The sequence below is a fragment of the Ammospiza nelsoni genome, chromosome 8 (assembly GCF_027579445.1).
Source record: "Ammospiza nelsoni isolate bAmmNel1 chromosome 8, bAmmNel1.pri, whole genome shotgun sequence".
In the NCBI taxonomy this organism is placed as follows: domain Eukaryota; kingdom Metazoa; phylum Chordata; class Aves; order Passeriformes; family Passerellidae; genus Ammospiza; species Ammospiza nelsoni.
This window is the reverse complement of record NC_080640.1, coordinates 39,000,542-39,020,816: the sequence shown is the minus strand read 5'-3', so window position 1 is coordinate 39,020,816 and position 20,275 is coordinate 39,000,542. Positions and strand designations below refer to the sequence as shown.

The 20,275-nt window shown below is 54.0% G+C and overlaps 1 protein-coding gene across 1 annotated transcript in view; it reads left to right on the top strand.

Annotated features, from left to right (window-relative positions):
- CDH23 (cadherin related 23) overlaps nucleotides 1-20,275 on the top strand; it is a 204,863-nt gene that overhangs the window by 149,542 nt on the left and 35,046 nt on the right. The window contains 10 exon segments of the mRNA XM_059477689.1: nucleotides 5,007-5,067; nucleotides 5,897-6,045; nucleotides 7,842-7,977; nucleotides 9,306-9,694; nucleotides 9,790-9,891; nucleotides 10,414-10,416; nucleotides 11,211-11,360; nucleotides 12,144-12,272; nucleotides 12,385-12,513; nucleotides 14,825-15,052. Of these exon segments, the coding sequence (XP_059333672.1) occupies nucleotides 5,007-5,067; nucleotides 5,897-6,045; nucleotides 7,842-7,977; nucleotides 9,306-9,694; nucleotides 9,790-9,891; nucleotides 10,414-10,416; nucleotides 11,211-11,360; nucleotides 12,144-12,272; nucleotides 12,385-12,513; nucleotides 14,825-15,052 (1,476 nt within the window).

Genomic DNA, 20,275 nt, shown 5'->3' with positions numbered 1-20,275 from the left:
CCAGCTTGCCTAGCAACACTTTTCCTGGAGCTCCCCAGCTTTTCCCAGTGCCCTGAATATTTCCACGGGCTGGCAGGAGGAGCTGATGCTGGGCAGGACCAGCCTGACCCTCCTGGTTCTGTTCCCAGGGTGTGAGTGATGCTGCTCCCCATCAGCCCTGCTGGTAAACGGCACAGCTGCATCCCCAGCACCTTCTCCCTCTCCCGTCACCAGGGCTGGGAAGGGAGGAAGGATGCCTGACCCCATTTCCACCCCGAATTTTGCATTCTCCGCCCATTTCCAGTGTTTTCCCCAGGAGCAGGGATGCCTGACCCCATCCCCACCCCAAATTTTGCATCCCCACCCATTTCCAGCTCTTTCCCCATAAGGAAGGATACCTGACCCCAAGCCCACCCCAAACTTTGCATCCCCACGCATTTTCAGCTCTTTCCCCATAAGGAGGGATGCCTGACCCCAAGCCCACACCAAATTTTGCATTCCCACCCATTTCCAGCTCTTTCCCCATAAGGAAGGATACCTGACCCCAAGCCCACCCCAAACTTTGCATCCCCACGCATTTTCAGCTCTTTCCCTAGGAGGAGGGATGCCTGATCCCATTTCCACCCCAAACTTTGCATCCCCACCCATTTCCAGTGCTTTCCCCAGGATAATGTGTTTCATTTCACCTCTTTCCCCAGAAGGAGGGATGCCTGACCCCATTCCCACCCCAAATTTTCCATCCCCACCCATTTCCAGCTCTTTTCCAGGGCATTATCTCCGCAGCCAGGGGTCTGTCTCAGCCCTGGGGGTGGCCTAGGGAGCTGGCAGTGGCTTTGCCGCGGGGATTTGCGCTCCCTACCTCTCAGCAGCGCTGCCTCCCGCACTCCGGTGCTTCGCCGCCTCTCCCACCGCGCTCCGCCGCTGCCAGCCCCCTCCTCCCGTTGGGGAGGGTGGGACAGAGGTGGCAGCCGGCTGGGGACAGCCCGAGCCAGCCGAGCCAGGGCGCTGCAGTGCCCCGGAGCTGTGTCCTGATGGGGTCGAGCCCCCTGGGATGCATCTCCTCGGGATTTGTCCCTGTAGGATGAGTGAATGGTGCAGTCGTGGGCTGAGCCTCCCCTCCTCATGCCTGCCCCTCATTTTCCCAGAAAATCGACTTTTTTCCCATTGTTTTATTGCCCTTCCTCATCCTTTTGTGTCACCTTTCCCCCCAGGGCTGTGACAGGCTGGCTGTGCCCTGCAGCAGAGGGATAAAACAGGCTGGAGCTCAGCTTGGCTGCACCAGGTGCTTTCCACCTTTAGCACCACAGAAAAGAGCTTTTCTCCCACTGCCTGCCCTGCTGTGCCACTGTTTTCCCAAGTTTGGGGCAGTTTGTTAAAGTGCCACCTTTCCTTTGGGACCTCAGCAGGTCAAAGCAGCAGCAGCCAAGATTTCCTCAGGCTGCATCCCATCCCATCCCATTGATCCCATCCCATCCCATCCCATCCCATCCCATCCCATCCCATCCCATCCCATCCCATCCCATTGATCCCATCCCATCCCATCCCATCCCATCCCATCCCATCCCATCCCATCCCATTGATCCCAGCCAATCCCATCCCATCCCATCCTATCCCATCCCATCCCATCCCATTGATCCCATCCCATTGATCCCATCCCATTGATCCCATCCCATCCCATCCCATTGATCACATCCCATCCCATCCCATCCCACTCATCCCACCCCATTGATCCCACCCCACTGATCCCATCCCATCCCATCCTATCCTATCCTATCCTATCCTATCCCATCCCATCCCATCCCATTGATCCCATCCCATTGATCCCATCCCATCCCATCCCACTCATCCCACCCCATTGATCCCATCCCATCCCATCCCATCCCATCCCATCCTATCCTATCCTATCCTATCCCATCCCATCCCATCCCATTGATCCCATCCCATTGATCCCATCCCATTGATCCCATCCCATCCCATCCCATTGATCCCATCCCATCCCATCCCATCCCCTCCCATCCCATTGATCCCATCCCATCCCATCCTATCCCATCCCATCCCATCCCATCCCATCCCATCCCATCCTATCCTATCCTATCCTATCCTATCCCATCCCATCCCATCCCATTGATCCCATCCCATTGATCCCATCCCATCCCATCCCATCCCATCCCATCCCATCCCATCCCATCCCACTCATCCCACCCCATTGATCCCACCCCACTGATCCCATCCCATCCCATCCCATCCTATCCTATCCTATCCTATCCTATCCTATCCTATCCTATCCTATCCTATCCTATCCTATCCTATCCCATCCCATCCCATCCCATCCCATTGATCACATCCCATCCCATCCCATCCCACTCATCCCACCCCATTGATCCCACCCCACTGATCCCATCCCATCCCATCCTATCCTATCCTATCCTATCCTATCCTATCCTATCCTATCCCATCCCATCCCATCCCATTGATCCCATCCCATTGATCCCATCCCATCCCATCCCACTCATCCCACCCCATTGATCCCATCCCATCCCATCCCATCCCATCCCATCCTATCCTATCCTATCCTATCCTATCCCATCCCATCCCATCCCATTGATCCCATCCCATTGATCCCATCCCATTGATCCCATCCCATCCCATCCCATCCTATCCCATCCCATCCCATCCCATCCCATCCCATCCCATCCCATCCCATCCCATCCCATTGATCCCATCCCATCCCATCCTATCCCATCCCATCCCATCCCATCCCATCCCATCCCATCCCATCCCATCCTATCCTATCCTATCCTATCCTATCCTATCCTATCCTATCCTATCCCATCCCATCCCATCCCATTGATCCCATCCCATTGATCCCATCCCATCCCATCCCATCCCATCCCACTCATCCCACCCCATTGATCCCACCCCACTGATCCCATCCCATCCCATCCCATCCTATCCTATCCTATCCTATCCTATCCTATCCTATCCTATCCTCTCCTATCCTATCCTATCCTATCCTATCCCATCCCATCCCATCCCATCCCATCCCATCCCATTGATCCCATCCCATCCCATCCCACTCATCCCATCCCATTGAGCCCATCCCATCCTATCCCATCTCATTGATCCCATCCCATTGATCCCATCCCACCCCATCCCATCCCATCCCATCCCATCCCATCCCATCCCATCCCATCCCATCCCATCCCATCCCATTGATCCCATCCCATCCCATCCCATCCTATCCCATCCCATTGATCCCATCCCATTGATCCCATCCCATCCCATCCCATCCCATCCCATGGTTTTTCATGTGTGTGAAAAACGCCAATCACTTGTTTTTAAAATTTTAAAAGTTTAATAGTAATAAAATGGTTATAAAAATAGTAATACAATTAGAGTAATAATAATTTGGACAAATTCAATTAGGACAATATGAGACAATGAACACAAAGATTTACGGACAGTCCAGGTACCTTTTCTGGGCAGCCTGAGCCCCAGAAAGGCCCCACGTTAACAGAGGATTAACCCTTAAAAGCAACAGCCTGTTGCATATTCATACACCTCATACATGATGCATAAATTCCATTCAAACACAGGATTCTGTCTGGGCACTGTCAGCTTCTTCCTCTGAATCTTAACAGTGCCTTCAAGGCAGGAAAAAGTTCGTTTCTCCTGATAAGAGGGCAATAAATTCTCTTTCTCTGAAAGATTCGGGTGTCCCGGGGCTGCTATCTCACTGCAAGTCCTTTCTTTAAAAAAAGTATCCTACATAGCACAGTTTCTATTTTAATATTTTTTATAACCTAAAACAGTATTTAACACACTGCTTAAGAGAACTAATACAGTATTACTTTCTAACCCAACACATATAATATTCATTTTAATGTTTGCAAAAAGCCAATCATAAAATACATGCATTTTTCACAACGTGTGGACACAGGGATGAGAAATCCGGATAGAGGTCAGTATTTTCCAAGTTTTCTGCTGACACAGGGGGAAGGGAGCAAGAGCAGTTCAAGGTACCTCAAAACCACATTTCAGAGGAGCATCTCTGACTCCTGCAAGCTGTGAGGGGCTGGGGGTGAATGTCCTCACTGTTCCCCCTGCATGTGCATCCTTTGCAGCAACCCTTCCTCTTCCCTGCATAAACCTTCTGGGTGCAAACCTTCCTGGGAAAAAGAAACTGCTGGGTAGTATTGTGGCAATAGGCAGAAGATGCCTGGCAGAGGGAAGCAGGGAGAGAATGAAGGCTCAGGCATTCCCTGCATCCTCGCCCAGGTGATTTGTGAGCAGCCGCACTGTGGCTGAGCTGTGGGTGCTCTGTGGGGAGTGGGTTTTGCCAAGAAAAGATGCAGGGGCTCGGTGCCAGCTGGGCTGGGAGTCCTGGCCCTGCTGGTCACTGCCAGGCCCCGCTTCCCAGCTGCTGGCTGGGGTTTGGTGAGGGCACTGCAGTCTGGTTCAGTGACACCAGAGGGGAGCCCTGCCTTGGTTTTTTCCAGGGCGAATGGCAGAGCCGGTCCCTGCCGTGCACCAGAGCCTGGGGCTGCTCCACCCTGCTCAGGGGCTCACAAGGACGCTCAGGGCTGCTTGCTTTCACATTTCCTTTGGCAGTTTTTCTGTGTGCTGCTGCTTGGGTGACTCTCCAGGATGCCGTGGGCTGCGTGCTCACCAGGCACAGGAGCAGCTCACCCCAGCCAGGCTCCATCCCCGGTGGCAGCACCACTGGGACAAGCATTGGGATGCCCGGTAGGGTTGAGGGAGGCTCCTCCTCCAGCACACAGACCCATGGGATTTGTGGGGTGGTCCTGAGGCTCAGCTCCCACCTCAATCCAGCAGCCAGGGGTTCCTGAGCCCACTGTCCCTGCTGCCCAATGCTGAGGGGAGAGTAACTTAACTTTGCTCTGTATTTGGTAAGCTCCCCAGCTCAGGTGGAGGAGAAGGATGTCCAGCTCTGGCAGGGTAGGAGGACTCGTCCTAGTCCAGAATTCTCTGCCCTTGACCTCTACTCCTCTGCTTTTCTCCTGAAGGTGAAAGCCACGGACGCGGACGAAGGCATTAACGGGAGAGTGTGGTACAGGATTGTCAAGGGTGAGTCCAGGTGCCCCTTTCTGCATCAGGGAGTTTGTCTACCCAGCCTCAGGAGGCTGAGCTTGCCATCCTTTTGCACCTTGGAGCCCACAGAACCATTTCTCCCAGCCCTAAGCAAAATTCAGCTTTAGGGCTCATTGCTGGACAATGATTTGTCATGGATGGACAGCTAGATAGAATCCTAAAATCACAGAATGGTTTGGGTGGGAAGGGACCTTAAAGTTCACCTCATTCCAGCCCCCTGCCATGGGCAGGGACACCTTCCACTACCCCAGTGTGCTCCATGGCCTTGGACACTTCCAGGCATGGAGCAGCCAAACTCCTCTGGGCAGCCTGTGCCAGGGCCTCACCACCCTCACAGGGAAGGATATCATTCCAATATCCCATCTTTCCCTGCCTTCTTTCAGTCTGAAGCCATTCCCATGGTCCTGTCACTCCAGGCCCTTGTCCCAGGTGCCTCTCCAGCCCTTTTGGAGCCTCTTTAGGCACTGGAAGGGGCTCAAAGGTCTCCCCAGAGAACAGCAGAACAGCTTTCCCAGCCTGCATTCAGAGCAGAGCTGCTCCAGCCCCCAGAGCATCTTTGTGGCCTCCTATGGGCTCACTCCAACACACCCACATTTTTCTTATTTGATGCCATTCTGTAGCTCCTCCTGGCCTGACCCAGGGCCAAACACTGATGCAGCTGAATCTGATGTAACCAGAGGTGATGGGGCTGAAGTTTTGCTCGATAATCTCCCTCCAAAGAGCCTCCCAGAGAGGGCTCAGTGTGTCCCCAGGACGGTTGTGGGCACAGTGGGCAACATCCCTCTCGTTTTTTCCCCATTTCCAGGAAATGAGCACAACCACTTCCGCATCAACCCCAGCACGGGGCTGGTGATGCGGGGAGTGCGGCACCTGGACAGGGAGCAGAACTCCTCCCACGTGCTGGAGGTGGAGGCCTACAACACGGAGCAGGGGCCCATGAGGAGCTCCGTGCGGGTGAGGAGCTCACAGCGGATTGCGCAAAACGCTCGCGAGCTTGGTCCTTCCCAGCAGCTGGACAGGAAATTAGAAAGATCTGGCGTGGGAAGTCTCTGGGGGCTGCTCGTGGCTAGAGAAGAGGTTGTTGGCGGGGGGTTGTTTGATTTTTCTTTTTTCCTGTGGTGTTTTGGTGCTGTTATGCTGCTGAGGCATGCGGCAGTCGCTCAGAGGGAGTCCTGCTCGCTCGGCGAGATGCGGCTCTGCTGCTGGGAAGAAAAGCTGAGCCTCAGCCTGCTGAAAACCCTGTGTCCTGGCCAGGCACCATTTAAATAATCCAGAACCCAGTGGTGACAGTCGTCAGCTGCAGAACAGCCGCTTCCCACGGCTCCCACAAGCCCAGCCCTCCATCTATTCTTAGACCGAGTGCTGGGGTGGGCTCTGGATGAGTGTGAGGTGCCCCCAGCGCCAGCAGCAAGCAGAAAACCAGGAGAAAGAAATGTGCTCCCTGGGGAAACAGCACTGAACTTGGAGCAAAAATTTCCCAGCGAGTCTCTCTGTTGCGAGGTCTCAAAGGGTTTGATCAGGGGATCCCAGAGGATGGAGGAATTGATGTACCCAGGGTGCCTCCTACCCAGCAGGGAAAGGCTGACTCACTCTGACCCACAGGGTCTAAAGGTTTAAATCAGATTTAAACATCACAGGCTTAAATTTGTGATGTTAAACCCTTTATGTTCATTCTCCATCCCATGGTGTTTGTAGAAGAGGTGTCTTGGTTTGGAAAGACAGGTGCCTGCTAAGGAAGGCAGGAGCCTCCCCTGAAATGGAAAATGTAAACCCTCCCCACCCTTCCCAATTGCTATGAATTTTAAATTAAGGGGCTCTCAGGCAAAAAATATGGGAGCAGGAAATAACAGTTCTTTAATAGAGAAAGGAAAAAAAGGATCAAATAAACAATGCAGAACACTGACAGAGTCAGAAGCCAATCTGACACCCTGTGGGTCAGGGTGTTGGTGGCAGTCCCATTGGAAATGTGGCTGTAGCCCTCCTGCAGTGTCAGGGGTGGTTCTGCTGGAGCAGGGATCCTGTAGAGAAGGATGTATTCTTCCTCTGAAGATCCAGTGGAAGGAGAGACAGCTGCTGTTCCTCTGGGGAATCCCATGGAGAAAGCCGTGCTGGTGTCTCAAAAACCTCTGGATTATATCTGGGTAGCAATGCTTGGCTCCTCCCTCTGGGCGGAGCATCTCCCAATGGGATGTTATAGCACTTATCAGTCATGCAGCGACATTCAATAGCTGTTATCAGGGAGGTGTGATTGTAGTCACTCAAAGAGAGAGATAAGGCAAACTGCCCACTTGACAAAGGTAATCTGCCATACAGATGGTAACTGAAAACATCTTGCATTGCAATTTCAACAAGAGGTTATCACAGGATCATGGAATGGGTTGAGTTGGAAGGGACCATCAATCCCCCCTAGTTCCAACCCCTCTACCATTGTCAGGGACACCTCCACTAGCCCAGGTTGCTCTGAGCCATGTCCAGCCTGGCTTTGAACGCTGAAATGTTTCTCTGTGATGTTAAACCCTTTGTGCTCACTCTCTATCCTGTGGTGTTTGTAGAAGAGGTTATCACAGGATCATGGAATGAGTTGAGTTGTAATCTCTTCTGCCATTGTCAGGGACACCTCCACTAGCCCAGGTTGCTCTGAGCCCTGTCCAGCCTGGCTTTGAGCACTGAAATGTTTCTCCGTGAGCACCACGAAGGGTTGATTCCCCAATCTCACCCAGTTCACGTGTGGTTTCTCCGGGGCTCCCCAGGTGATCGTGTACGTGGAGGACGTCAACGACGAGGTGCCGGTGTTCACGCAGCGCCAGTACAGCCGCCTGGGGCTGCGGGAGACGGCGGGGATCGGCACCTCCGTGGCTGTGGTCCGCGCCACCGACCGGGACACAGGTGGGAAGGGCAGGTGGGAAACGCCCAGTGTGGGGAGGGCAGTGAGATATCAGCCACTGCACAGATCCTTATAGCCCCTCAGCCCGCAGAGCTGGCTTTGCGCCCGAGCAAGGCAGCATGGGCTGGATAGCTCAGGACACTCCTGGGGACAGAGTATCCAAATCCTGTTTTTGCAGAGTGTGGGAATCCACAAAATCAGAGGGTTTTGGGAAAGCTGCAAAAGGCAGCCTCAGAGACAGCAGAGCTGTGATTAGAGCTAAGCAGCAGCCATGAGATTGGTCAGCAGAAAAATTATTTAAACTGTAGAAAAGCAAGGACAAATACAACAATGATCTGCGTATTAACGCTTGTCTAGAATAACTCTCTAAGCTACAGAAAAGTTTATCTAGCAAGATATTAGAAAGTTCTAAGCTTAATAATGGAGCTCTGTGCACTGTGTTTTAAGGCTCACAAGCAGGTATTTTATTTGAAATAAGCAAGCATTGTTTAACCAAAGATTCATGTGCTTATGGTGGTTGGATAGAACTACTGTCAATGTGCTTATGCTTTGTGTGACTGGCCAAAAAACTTATAAAGTGAACTGTAACATTAAGTTCTTGGTCTGCTGCCTGGGATGTGAGCTGGTGGCATCTTCCCATTGTCATAACCATGTAATAAGGGTGATGCTGAAAAATCAAACAGCTCAACACCCGTTCCGCAGCAGCCCCGTCCTGTTTGTGATTTGTAAATAGCCCCCGGCCGGCAACAAGTGTCCAAATACCCAGGCCACTCATAGCCGTGGCTACCTTAAGCAAGCTTAGTGGATATCAGCTCTTTAGTGATTATCAGCTCTTAGGATTCCCAGCTCTTTGCTTGCTTGCTAAGGTGCCTGGTGGGCTAGAAGGAGAAGCAGATGACAGAGAAGAAGAAATCATCCTGGGAGTTCCACAGCAATGGTTTATTGAGGGGATCTGAGAAGGGTTCCAGCGATGGCTGTTCTTCTGCTGAATGGGCTAAAACAGCCCATTTTTATAGGGTACAGAGGGATCCAAACTTGTCCAGTAGTAGGGGTTAGGGGAAAGTGGCCTATGGGGTTACAGAGATAAGCTAGGGTCCGAGAGGCAGAAGACAGGAGCTTATTTTGCTATCTCATCATGTCTCAGCAATTCCTGCCTTTGAGTCTCAGCCCTCCACGGTGCCCTAGCCAATTCCACAGAGTCTGCTACAGATCGTGGCTTGGCTGGGCTGAAATCCTGTGGGATGGGCTCTGCTGGGACGAGGCATCAGTGGTGTTGCCTCCTGGGGCTGCCTGGTGCAGCCAGCACCGCCAGCTCCTGCTCCCTCCCCAGGGCCCGGGGGCCTGGTGAGCTACAGGATCGTGTCGGGCGCCGAAGGGAAGTTCGAGATCGACGAGAGCACGGGGCTCATCACCACCATCGACTACCTGGACTACGAGACCAAAACCAGCTACCTGATGAACGTCTCTGCCACGGACCAGGCGCCGCCCCACAACCAGGGCTTCTGCAGCGTGTACGTCAGCCTGCTGAACGAGCTGGACGAGGCCGTGCAGTTCTCCAACAGCAGCTACGAGGCCGTGATCATGGAGAACATCCCGCTGGGCTCCGAGGTGCTCCGCGTCCAGGCACGCTCCATCGACAACCTCAACCAGATCACCTACAAGTTCGACCCCAACACCAACCCCCAGGCGCTCTCCCTCTTCAAAATCAATGGGATCACGGTAAGCAGCCACAGCACAGTCCCTCCTGGCCTGTTTGGGCACGGTGAGCTTTGGGTTTGGTGACCAAAACCAAAACTGCTGCTCATGCTCGGCAGGGAGTGATCACAGTCAAAGGCCAGGTGGACCGGGAGAAAGGGGATTTCTACACCTTGACAGTGGTGGCTGATGATGGAGGACCAAAGATTGACTCCACAGTGGTGAGTGCCTTCTCCCAGTTTCCCTACCATCCCCTGTCCTCCTCAGACCACCTCCCTCTCCCAGGACAGCCTGTTTTAGCTGAGCTTTCTGCTCCAGCTCCCAGAGTCCAGAAACCCTGCTAAAACAGTTTTGAAGGAGGTAAAATTAGGGGCATTTAAATATCCACAGCGGTTTGTGTTTCAGAGGGTTATATTTAACAGTTTCACAGGCAGCCAAGCAGGGGGTGATTTGCATTTCTCTGCCGGCTGCAGGGCCAGCCCATGGGTGCTTACAGCTCTGCTCTCCACGCAGCACCGTGCCCTTGTCTGAACCTCTCCCAGGGTGAGGGGCAGATGTGCCAGCCTCAGCTAGGAAAAAACAAAGGGATGCCCCAACACTGGAGCCTCCAAATCGCTGCAGAGGAGTACCCATGACCCCTGGCACTGCTGTGGTAGGATGCAGGGTTAACCCATACTTCCTCATCCCTCGCTAACTCCTCGTTGTTTGTGTTCTCTGTTTTTCCCTCTTCTTTCCTCCAACAGAAGGTAAGCCTGCTGGAGACCAGAATCCCTGCCAGGGTGCACACTGAGCTGCAAGGAGGGACTGGGGTGGATGTCCCACCAGCCCCAGCCCCTCTGCCACCCCCAGGACGTGGGGCAGCCCCGTGAGCCCCTCTGCTGCTGCCCAGCAGGATCCCTGATCCGGCTCCCTGATCCGGCGCTCGGGACAGCAGCTGCCGGATCTGCTGCAGCGGCTGAATGAGCTCTCCCTGCTCCTGGCTCTGTGTTGTGAATCCAGCAGCAACAATGAGTGAATCACCCCAGGGCTCACAGCTCTCTCCCCAGCTTCCTCCCGGGATGTTGTCGCACTCAGCCCGGCCGCACCTGGGAGCTTGGGGCACCCATAAATAAATCCCCGGGAACAGAGAGGCTCTTCCTCTCTCATCTCTGTGCTGCCCTGCAGCGCTTGGATTGCAAACTCGATGAGAGCATTTCCTCTGCCTAACTGTGGCCAAGGTAGCCAGGTCTCCTTCGAGCATCTCGTGCTCATGTGCCTTTGTCCAGGAGGGAGCTCAGGTCTCTCCACACCCAGCTTGCCCTGGTTGAGTTAAACACACTCAGCTCTGCCTTCTGTGTGCCTGTTGAGCTTTAGAGCAAATCCTGCCCGACCCTGCTGCTGTGAGCATGGATGAAATCACTGCTAGTGAAAAATTTAGCAGGAAAGAGTCACCCTGCAGCAGCCCAAGCTGCTCTGTTCATGGCTATTTGAAGGATAAACACCAGAGGGTGGGCAGGGGTCTGGCTCCTGTCCATGCCCTGAGCCCCGTGCCCCCTCACAGGTGACCATCACAGTCCTGGATGAGAATGACAACAGCCCCCAGTTCGACATTACCTCTGACTCGTCTGTCAGCGTGGCTGAGGACATTGCCGTGGGCAAGAGGGTGGCCCTGGTGCTGGCCCGAGACCCAGATGCAGGCAGCAATGGCCAGGTAGGGAGGGAGACACTTGGATGATGCTCTTAGACGTGTGGGGTTTTCCTGTGCAGGGCCAGGAGTTGTTCTCAATGATCCCTTCCAGCTTCTGTGAGGCTGTGTGTGGTGTTTCACTGACACAGAAATGCCCCTGCCAGCACCCTGCCAACCCCTTCCCTCTGCATCCCTGTGAGAGCAAACTCTGGCCATTAATGCCAGGTTTTGGGGGTGTTGTGCAGTAAGTGCCAAGACTCCAACAGTATTAAGGATATTGCCGTGTTATCTATTTAATTCATGTTCAGAGCAGGTTGAAGAACAGAATTTCTGTTTTGATTTTCCCCATAATGGGACAATCCAAAAAGGCAAGGCAGCAGGAGAGGCAAAGCATTGTCCTTAGGCTGTCTGGGGCAAAGAGCTCTGTGGGACGAGTGTCAAAAGGAGCCCTGCAATCTGAAAACCAGCTGTGGCCTCTCCCACTGTGGGGACCAGCAGCAAAGCCCTTGGCAGGCTGAGCAGGAAGCTCTCTGACATTTGTTATTTTCATTACCCTGCAGACGAGCATTAATGAGGTCCCATCACCCTTAATAACAGAAATTGCTGGCAGCATGGGAGCTGCCAGGGGGTTGGCCCTGTTTGCTTTGGGGTGACTGCAATAACCCAGCACACCTGTGGGTCCCACTACATTGGACCTTTTCAAAAGCTGGGGGGATGCTGGATTTATTTTTGCAGGGTCTCCTTCCCCTTCCTCCTCCTCAGCATCACCCTGCCTGCCCTGGTTTTGTTTCCCTGTGGTGATTCCAGGTGACTTTCTCTCTGGCGTCGGGGAATATCGGCCGTGCTTTCGAGATCCGCACCACCAACGGCACCTACGGCGAGGTGTTCGTGGCGCGGCCGCTGGACCGGGAGCTGCTGGACCACTACACCCTACGGGTCAGCACCAAACCACCCCTCACCCCGTGGTCTGAGCACCGAGGCTGCTTGCTTGGAGCTGCCAGCTTCAAAACAGCCCTTTTTCCCCTCGGAAATCCACCCCTGACTGCAGATCCAAGCGTCCGACGGCGGCGTTCCCCCGCGGAGGAAGGAGCACATTCTGCGGGTGAACATCCTGGATGTCAATGACAACCCCCCCGTCATCGACAGCCCCTTCGGCTACAACGTCAGCGTGAGCGAGGTGAGCACACAGCTCCTCCCCTTCCACCCTCCCAGGGGCAGCTCTGACCACAAGGCAGGTGGGGACAGCGCAGTGTCCCTTGCAAGCATCACCTTGGGTCATTTAAGGCTTGGTGACCCCATGCAAACCTCAACTTTGGCCATTTGATGGTTGGCATCCCCTTGCAAACCTCACCTTGTGTTCATTTAAGCATTAGTGGCCCGTGCAAACCTCATCTTTGTCCATTTGATGGTTGGCAGCCCCTTGCAAACCTCACCTTGGGTCATTTAAGGGTAGTTGATCCCATCCAAACCTCATCTTTGGCCATTTGATGGTTGGCATCCTCTTGCAAACCTCACCTTGGGTCGGGTTGTTGATCCCATGCAAACCTCATCTTTGGCCATTTGATGGTTGGTGTCACCTTGCAAACCTCACCTTGGGTCATTTAAGCATTAGTGGCCCATGCAAACCTCATCTTTGGCCATTTGATGGTTGGCATCCCCATGCAAATGTCACCTTGGGTCGTTTAAAGGTTTTTGACCCCTTGCCATCCCCACCATGGGTGTTATAAGGGCTGGTGACCCCTTGAAAGCCCTCACTGGTGATGTCCTCCTCGTTTTGGGTGAGGAAAAAGCTCTGTGAGCAACTGAAGCCCCTGAGGCTGCAGGGAGCAGCCGGAAGGAGAAGTGGCCACACGCCCATGGAAATGCCACCAAAGTGACACAAGAGATGGTGCTGTGCAGAATAAGAATGGCTTTCAGGAAGCAGCTTAGCAAGGGCCAGATAATTAAGCAATAAAACACAATCAGGCATGAGAAAAGACAACTTATTTCCTGACAGTTTAATTCCTGGACTGAGGCAGGGGGGAAATCTCAATTTGGTGATGAAAAATGAAATATGAGTTATAGCCAGTGCCACTTAGCTGTGAGGAACTGCTGCTCGTGATTTATAGCTTAGCATTAAGGATATTGCCCTGTTAAGGTTTTCTTATCTATTTAATACATGTTCATAGCAGGTTGAAGAACAGAATTTCTGTTTTGATTTTCCCCATAATGGGACTATCCAAAAATAATTAGCTGAGCTCTGGGTCCATTACACGGCCTTCACCTCTGCTCACACTGCGGGTTTTATGCTCTTCCAGGCTGTGTGAGACTAGATAAGACCCAATGTGCAGCTTTCTGCTGAGCTGCCGGGTGTTGGGGCAGTGAATTTGGAGCCTCAAGCACATCAGTGCCCTCTCTATATTAGAATTACATTATTAATTAATATTGGAATTTACCAATATAGCAGGCGGGACATGGCTTGGCTTGCCTGGCCTTGCTGCTGAAACAAATAGCAGCTGGGTGTGTGGTGTTTCACCCCAGAGACACTTTTGGCTGGCTGGGTGTGTGGTGTTTCACCCCACAGACACTTTGGGCTGGCTGGGTGTGTGGTGTTTCACCCCACAGACACTTTGGGCTGGCTGGGTGTGTGGTGTTTCACTCACAGACACTTTGGGCTGGCTGGGTGTGTGGTGTTTCACCCCACAGACACTTTTGGTCGGCTGGGTGTGTGGTGTTTCACCCCACAGACATTTTGGGCTGGCTGGGTGTTGCAGCTGGGCACGTGGGGACAAGTCCAGGCCTGCAGGAGCTCTGGTGGTGCTGGGATGGAGCTTTCCCCCATAACAGTGTTATGGCACTTTCCCGCATAACAGCTTTCCCCCATAACTCCTCAGGTTTCCCTCTGTGGAGAAGCTTTAAGGTGATGGTGAAGGAAAGGAGTCGGTTCTGTTGGAGGGTTTGGATCCAGAGCTTTATTCTGGCCCACAGGGCTCTGAATCCAGAGCAGAAGCAATCCAGAACTCCCTGACCCCATGGTTGCTGTTCCTTTTACCAGGGGCAGAGGGGGTGGGAAGGGGTAGGGAGCCACCAACCAGGTACAGGAGAGGAGGTCTCAAGGGACAAAGGACTCAAAAGAGCTGGGAGAGGACTGGGAAGTCCTCACTTGGGAATGGTGATCTGGGATGCCCAGGACAGCAAGGGAGCAGGGAAGACTGGCCAAGAGGAATCTCTTGGGAGCTGGAAATTTGGGAACAAAAGGCCCAATGCCCCCCAGGAGTAGAGGGCATCCTTTGAATCCGCCAATCACTCAACGCCCTTCCTAGAATTCCAGGATTGACAGTGCTGGGAGGGGCCAGGGTGTGGAAAGGAGGGATGACTGACACACCTGGGAGGGAATAATCAGGGGAGGAATGCGGGGCTCTGAGGCAAACCATGAAATCACACCGTGACAAATGAGGCGTTCTATCCGCGACGAGGCCGGTGGGATTTACGCGGCGTTATCTCCGCAGAACGTGGGCGGCGGCACGGCCGTGGCCCAGGTGCGCGCCACCGACCGCGACATCGGCCTCAACAGCGTCCTCTCCTACTACATCACGCGCGGCAACGAGGACCTGACCTTCCGCATGGACCGCGTCACCGGCGAGATCGCCACGCGGCCCTCGCCGCCCGACCGCGAGCGCCAGAGCTCCTACTGCCTCGTGGTCACCGTGGAGGACGAGGGCACGCCCTCCCTGTCGGTGAGACGCCAAAATGGGCTTTGGGGCAGGACGGGCTGGGCAGCGCTGGGGGAGCGAGCTGGGCATCGAGTGCGGGCTGGGGAAGAGGGGAGAAAAGGCACAGGGTGTGATGTTCTAAGGACTGGAGCGAGATTGGCATCAAGTGTGGGGTGTGAAAGGGGAGAAAAGGCACAGGGTGTGATGTTTCAGGGACTGGAGTGAGCTTGGCACTCTGTGGGATGTGAAAGGGGAGAAAAGGCACAGCGTGTGGTGTTTCAGGGACTGGAGTGAGCTTGGCATTGAGTGTGGCACACGAAAGGGGAGAAAAGGCACAGGGTGTGATGTTCTAGGGACTGCAGTGAGCTTGGCACTCTGTGGGATGTGAAAGGGGAGAAAAGGCACAGCGTGTGGTGTTTTGGGGACTGGAGTGATTTTAGCATTGAGTATGGGGTGTGAAACGGGGGAAAGGGCACAGGGTGTGATGTTTTGGGGACTGGAGCCAGCTTGGCATCAAGTGTGGCACGTGAAAGGGGAGAAAAGGCACAGGGTGTGATGTTTCAGGGACTGGAGTGAGCTTGGCATTGAGTGTGGCACACGAAAGGGGAAAAAAGGCACAGGGTGTGATGTTCTAGGGACTGCAGTGAGCTTGGCACTCTGTGGGATGTGAAAGGGGAGAAAAGGCACAGCGTGTGGTGTTTTGGGGACTGGAGTGAGTTTAGCATTGAGTATGGGGTGTGAAACGGGGGAAAAGGCACAGGGTGGGATGTTTTGGGGACTGGAGCCAGCTTGGCATCAAGTGTGGCACGTGAAAGGGGAGAAAAGGCCCAGGGTGTTGTGTTTGGGGACTGGAGTGAGATTGGCACTTAGTTTGGGGTGTGAAAGGGGAGAAAAGGCACAGGGTGTGATGTTTTGGGGACTGGAGAGAGCTTGGCACTCAGTTTGGGGTGTGAAAGGGAAGAAAAGGCACAGGGTGGGAGGTTTCAGGGACTGGAGTGAGCTTGGCATTGAGTGTGGGGTGTGAAAGGGTGGAAAAGGCACAGGGTGTGGTGTTTCAGGGACTGGAGTGAGTTTGGCACTTAGTTTGGGGCATAAAAGGGAAGAAAAGGCACAGGGTGGGATGCTTTGGGGACTAGAGTGAGCTTGGCATTGAGTGTGGCACGTGAAAGGGGAGAAAAGGCACAGGGTGGGAGGTTTCAGGGACTGGAGTGAGCTTGGCATTGAGTGTGGGGTGTGAAAGGGTGGAAAAGGCACAGGGTGTGATGTTTTGGGGACTGGAGTAAGTTTAGCATTGAGTATGGAGTGTGAAAGGGAAGAAAAGGCACAGGGTGTGATGTTTTGGGGACTGGAGTGAGTTTAGCACTTAGTTTGGGGTGTGAGAGGGGAGAAAAGGCCCAGGGTGTGTTGTTTTGGGGACTGGAGTGAGTTTGGCATCAAGTGTGGCACATGAAAGGGGAGAGAAGGCACAGGGTGGGAGGTTTCAGGGACTGGAGTGAGCTTGGCATCGAGTGTGGGGTGTGAAAGGGGAGAAAAGGCACAGCGTGTGGTGTTTGGGGACTGGAGCGAGCTTGGCACTCAGTTTGGGGTGTGAAAGGGAAGAAAAGGCACAGGGTGGGATGTTCTAGGGACTGGAGCGAGCTTGGCATCAAGTGTGGCACGTGAAATGGGAGAAAAGGCATAGGATGTGGTGTTCTGGGGACTCGGCCCAAACCTGCTGTGCACAGATTTGGTTTTGTCTCCTTTGATGCTTGGTTGTGCAGGACCTTCCCTCACAGTCATTCAGCAGGCCTCATCTCCATCTCCAAATGCAAAAAGTGTGAGCATCCCTGTGGGGAGGTGTGCTGGTGCTGCTGCCCTGCTCGCGGGGTGCTGGGTCTGGAAGGGCTCCAGGCATTGCCCTCCCATCTCAGCACTGGAGTGGCTGGAGCAGCAGCCCAGCCTCAGCTCCATTCACCATTGCTGTGCATGTCTGCTGAGGGCCTTGGGAATGAGAAGAGCTCTGGTGATTTTGATGAGGGCCTGGAGTGCCAGGACAAGGGGGAATGGATTCAGACTGAGAGGGGGATGATATGAGACCCCACCCATCATCCCATGGTCTAGGGAAGTGACTGTTTTGCTTGGGTCCCTGTTTGTACCTCTGGGGATGGCTCAAAAAGCCAAAAGAGCAAACACCATGCTGGGCATTTTCCAGCTCTGAGTCCCTTCCAACGCCACGTCTCTGTGGAGAGGTGAGTGAGCACCCGCGGGCACAAATGGTGAGAGGAGCTGACGCCTCGTGTGACACTCTGCCATCCTTCCTGTCCCCACCTCCACCTGCTATCTCTCACCATCTCTGCTCTGCCTACAGACCTGTGCCTGCAGAGCCCTGCTCTACATTCTGATGAATCAGGTGGCAGGCAGCAGTGCAAACTGTGGCTGTGATTCTCACCTCAGGCTTTGCACTCTCAGCTCCTCCCTCCCGCTTGGTTCGCACTCCAGCCTCTGCACCACCCTCTTTTCCATGAGTTGCACTGTCACTGAGGCTCAAACCCAGCTAAGTCACTTCCCCAGAGAGAGAGAGGGCTGTGCTGTGGCTGCAGCACACCGTGCCACCAGCTCCTCCTTGTCCCTGTCACCGAGGATGTGGGACACTGCTCCTGGAGTGCTGAGCTGGCAAATCCCATTGCCATGGCAATGGCTGCTCCCCTTCCCGGTGCCAGCAGGGACAAGTGGCACAGCTCATCCCTCCCTGCTGCCCAGGCAGTGTCCCCACAGGCTCTGCTGTGTGCCCCCCATGTCACGAGCACACGTTCTGCCAGCAGCAGCAATCCAAAGCCAGCCACACAAAGTGCCCAGTGACCCAATTCCTGAGTGGGGAGAGGAGTTTTGTCCCCTCTCAGGGCTCAGGGACACTCAGCTCTTGTCAAAGGCGTGTTGCTGGGTGCCTGCTGGCCTCGTGCCTGCCTGGGGAAATGATGTCTGTCAGGGCCTTGCTGCCTGCCAGAAACTGGGGCTTTCACAGGGAGCTCCAGGCTGGTGCAACAATGCACAAAAGGGGGTGATTGTCTGTGATTTGTACATCCATCCGTCCATCCATCCAAGGTTTGGCCTTGTCTGCATGGGAGAGGCAGAGGAGACAGAGCTGGGAGAGGACTGGGAAGTCCTCACTTGGAAGAGGTGATCTGGGATGCCCAGGACAGCACAAAAGGGGGTGATTGTTTGTAATTTGTACATCCATCCATCCATCCATCCATCCATCCATCCATCCATCCGTCCATCCGTCCAAGGTCTGGCCTTGTCTGCGTGGGAGAGGCAGAGGAGACAGAGCTGGGAGAGGACTGGGAAGTCCTCACTTGGGAGAGGTGATCTGGGATGCCCAGGACTGCAAGGGAGCAGGGAAGACTGGCCAAGAGGAATCTCTTGGGAGCTGGAAATGTGGGAACAAAAGGATAAAATATTTTCATTTTAAAAAGCATTGCGGGAGGAAAAACACCTTCGCAAGCTGGTGAGCTGCAGCTGGAAGGTGTGTGGGAATTGCAGGAGCCACCTGGGCACTGTCTGACCCTGGGGCACCTCCCCAAGGGCTGGCCCTGCCCCAGAGTGGTCAGGATGCTTCCTGCAGGAAAATCTCTGCCCAAGGAAGGTGCAGCAGCCCTGAGCACTGGGACAGGATCCTGTGGCACCCACAGCCCCAGGCACTGCAAGGCAGGGTGGATCCTCACTGCCCAGAAGTTGTCTTGCAGCTGGCTCACCTTTTCCATGAGCATGTGTGTCATCTTCTCCATGGAATTGGGGGCTGAGGTGGAGGACCAGCACCCCTGTGCCAGGACTCTTGCTCCAGCATGCATGGAAGCCTGGGAAGCTGTTTCTTCTCTCTCCCAGAAACTTTAATTTTCCTTCTGGAGGGAAATCTGATGCCATTCAGTGCCCCAACATGCCCCACCAGAGCCTCTGGCAGAGCTTAGCTCAGCCTGCAGCACCAGGGATCCCAAAAAGGGGGTTCCTGCCACACAGAGCCAAACCTGTTTCCAGCAAAGCTTGGTTCTGTCATCAGGCAGTGCATTCCTTGGGGAGCACAGCCACTTGGAGAGGGTTGCAAAGCCGTTAGGACCTGCAGGCAGGCAAAACCCCGGCGTGATTCCAGCTGGAGCTGCTGAGACAGGGAGAAGGAACTGCTGGAGGCAGCAGCCAGTGCTGGATTGCCCTGCAGAGCCAGGAAGGGGCTGAGCTGTGGGTGGCAATGAAGCACAAGCCCAAGCTCAGGAAGTTCCATCCATGGTACATAGGGGTGTGGATGCTGGCTTCTCCTTCATCCCTGAACCCCTCCGTGGGTTCTCCTTCATCCCTGAACCACCTTGTGGGTGCTGGCTTCTCCTTCATCCCTGAACCCCTCCATGGGTTCTCCTTCATCCCTGAACCATGTGGGTGCTGTCTTCTTCATCCCTGAACCCCCTTGTGGGTGCTGGCTTCTCCTTCATCCCTGAACCCGTCTGTGGGTTCTCCTTCATCCCTGAACCATGTGGGTGCTGTCTCCTTTATCCCTGAACCACCTTGTGGGTGCCAGCTCCTCCTTCATCCTTGAATCACCTTGTGGGTTCTCCTTCATCCCTGAACCATCCTGTGGGTGCTGGCTTCTCCTTCATCCTTCAACTACCTTGTGGGTTCTCCTTCATCCGTGAACCACCTTGAGGGTGCTGGCTTCTCCTTCATCCCTGAACCACCTCGTGGGTGCTTCTGCTGAAGCCAATGCTGGACTAATCAAATCGTGCAGACACTGTTTCTTCCAGCCCCACAGTGTGGAAATTTGTGTGCTGCCAGGGATGCTCAGCCTGGCCACACTGCCTGGTGCAACTGTTGCTCAGGTCTGACTCTGTTTTGCTATGAGTAATGTTTATGTTTGTCTTGTGGCCAGTTTTTTACTCACCTAACATCGAAAAGAGAAACAAAAGGAAAAAAGAAAAAACCAAACAAAAACAAACACTCTGAGTAACAGTGTCGGCCACAAGGTTTGATATCATCACCAGGGCTGAGTCACGCTGGAGCCGTAGTTTCTTTTGGATAATCAGTGCCAGATGTTGCTGTTCAGATGCTGCTGAGCTCACCCACGTGCCCCAGAGAATCACAGAGTCCTCTCTGGCTGCTCTGGCCCTGCTGGCCCCAGGAGAGCAAGGCTCTCCTCACAGGAATATCCTGCAACACCCTCCAGATGAACTTCCTAACTGACAGCCATTAGGAAAAAAACAGAAAAGAAAAAAAGAAACCAAATGA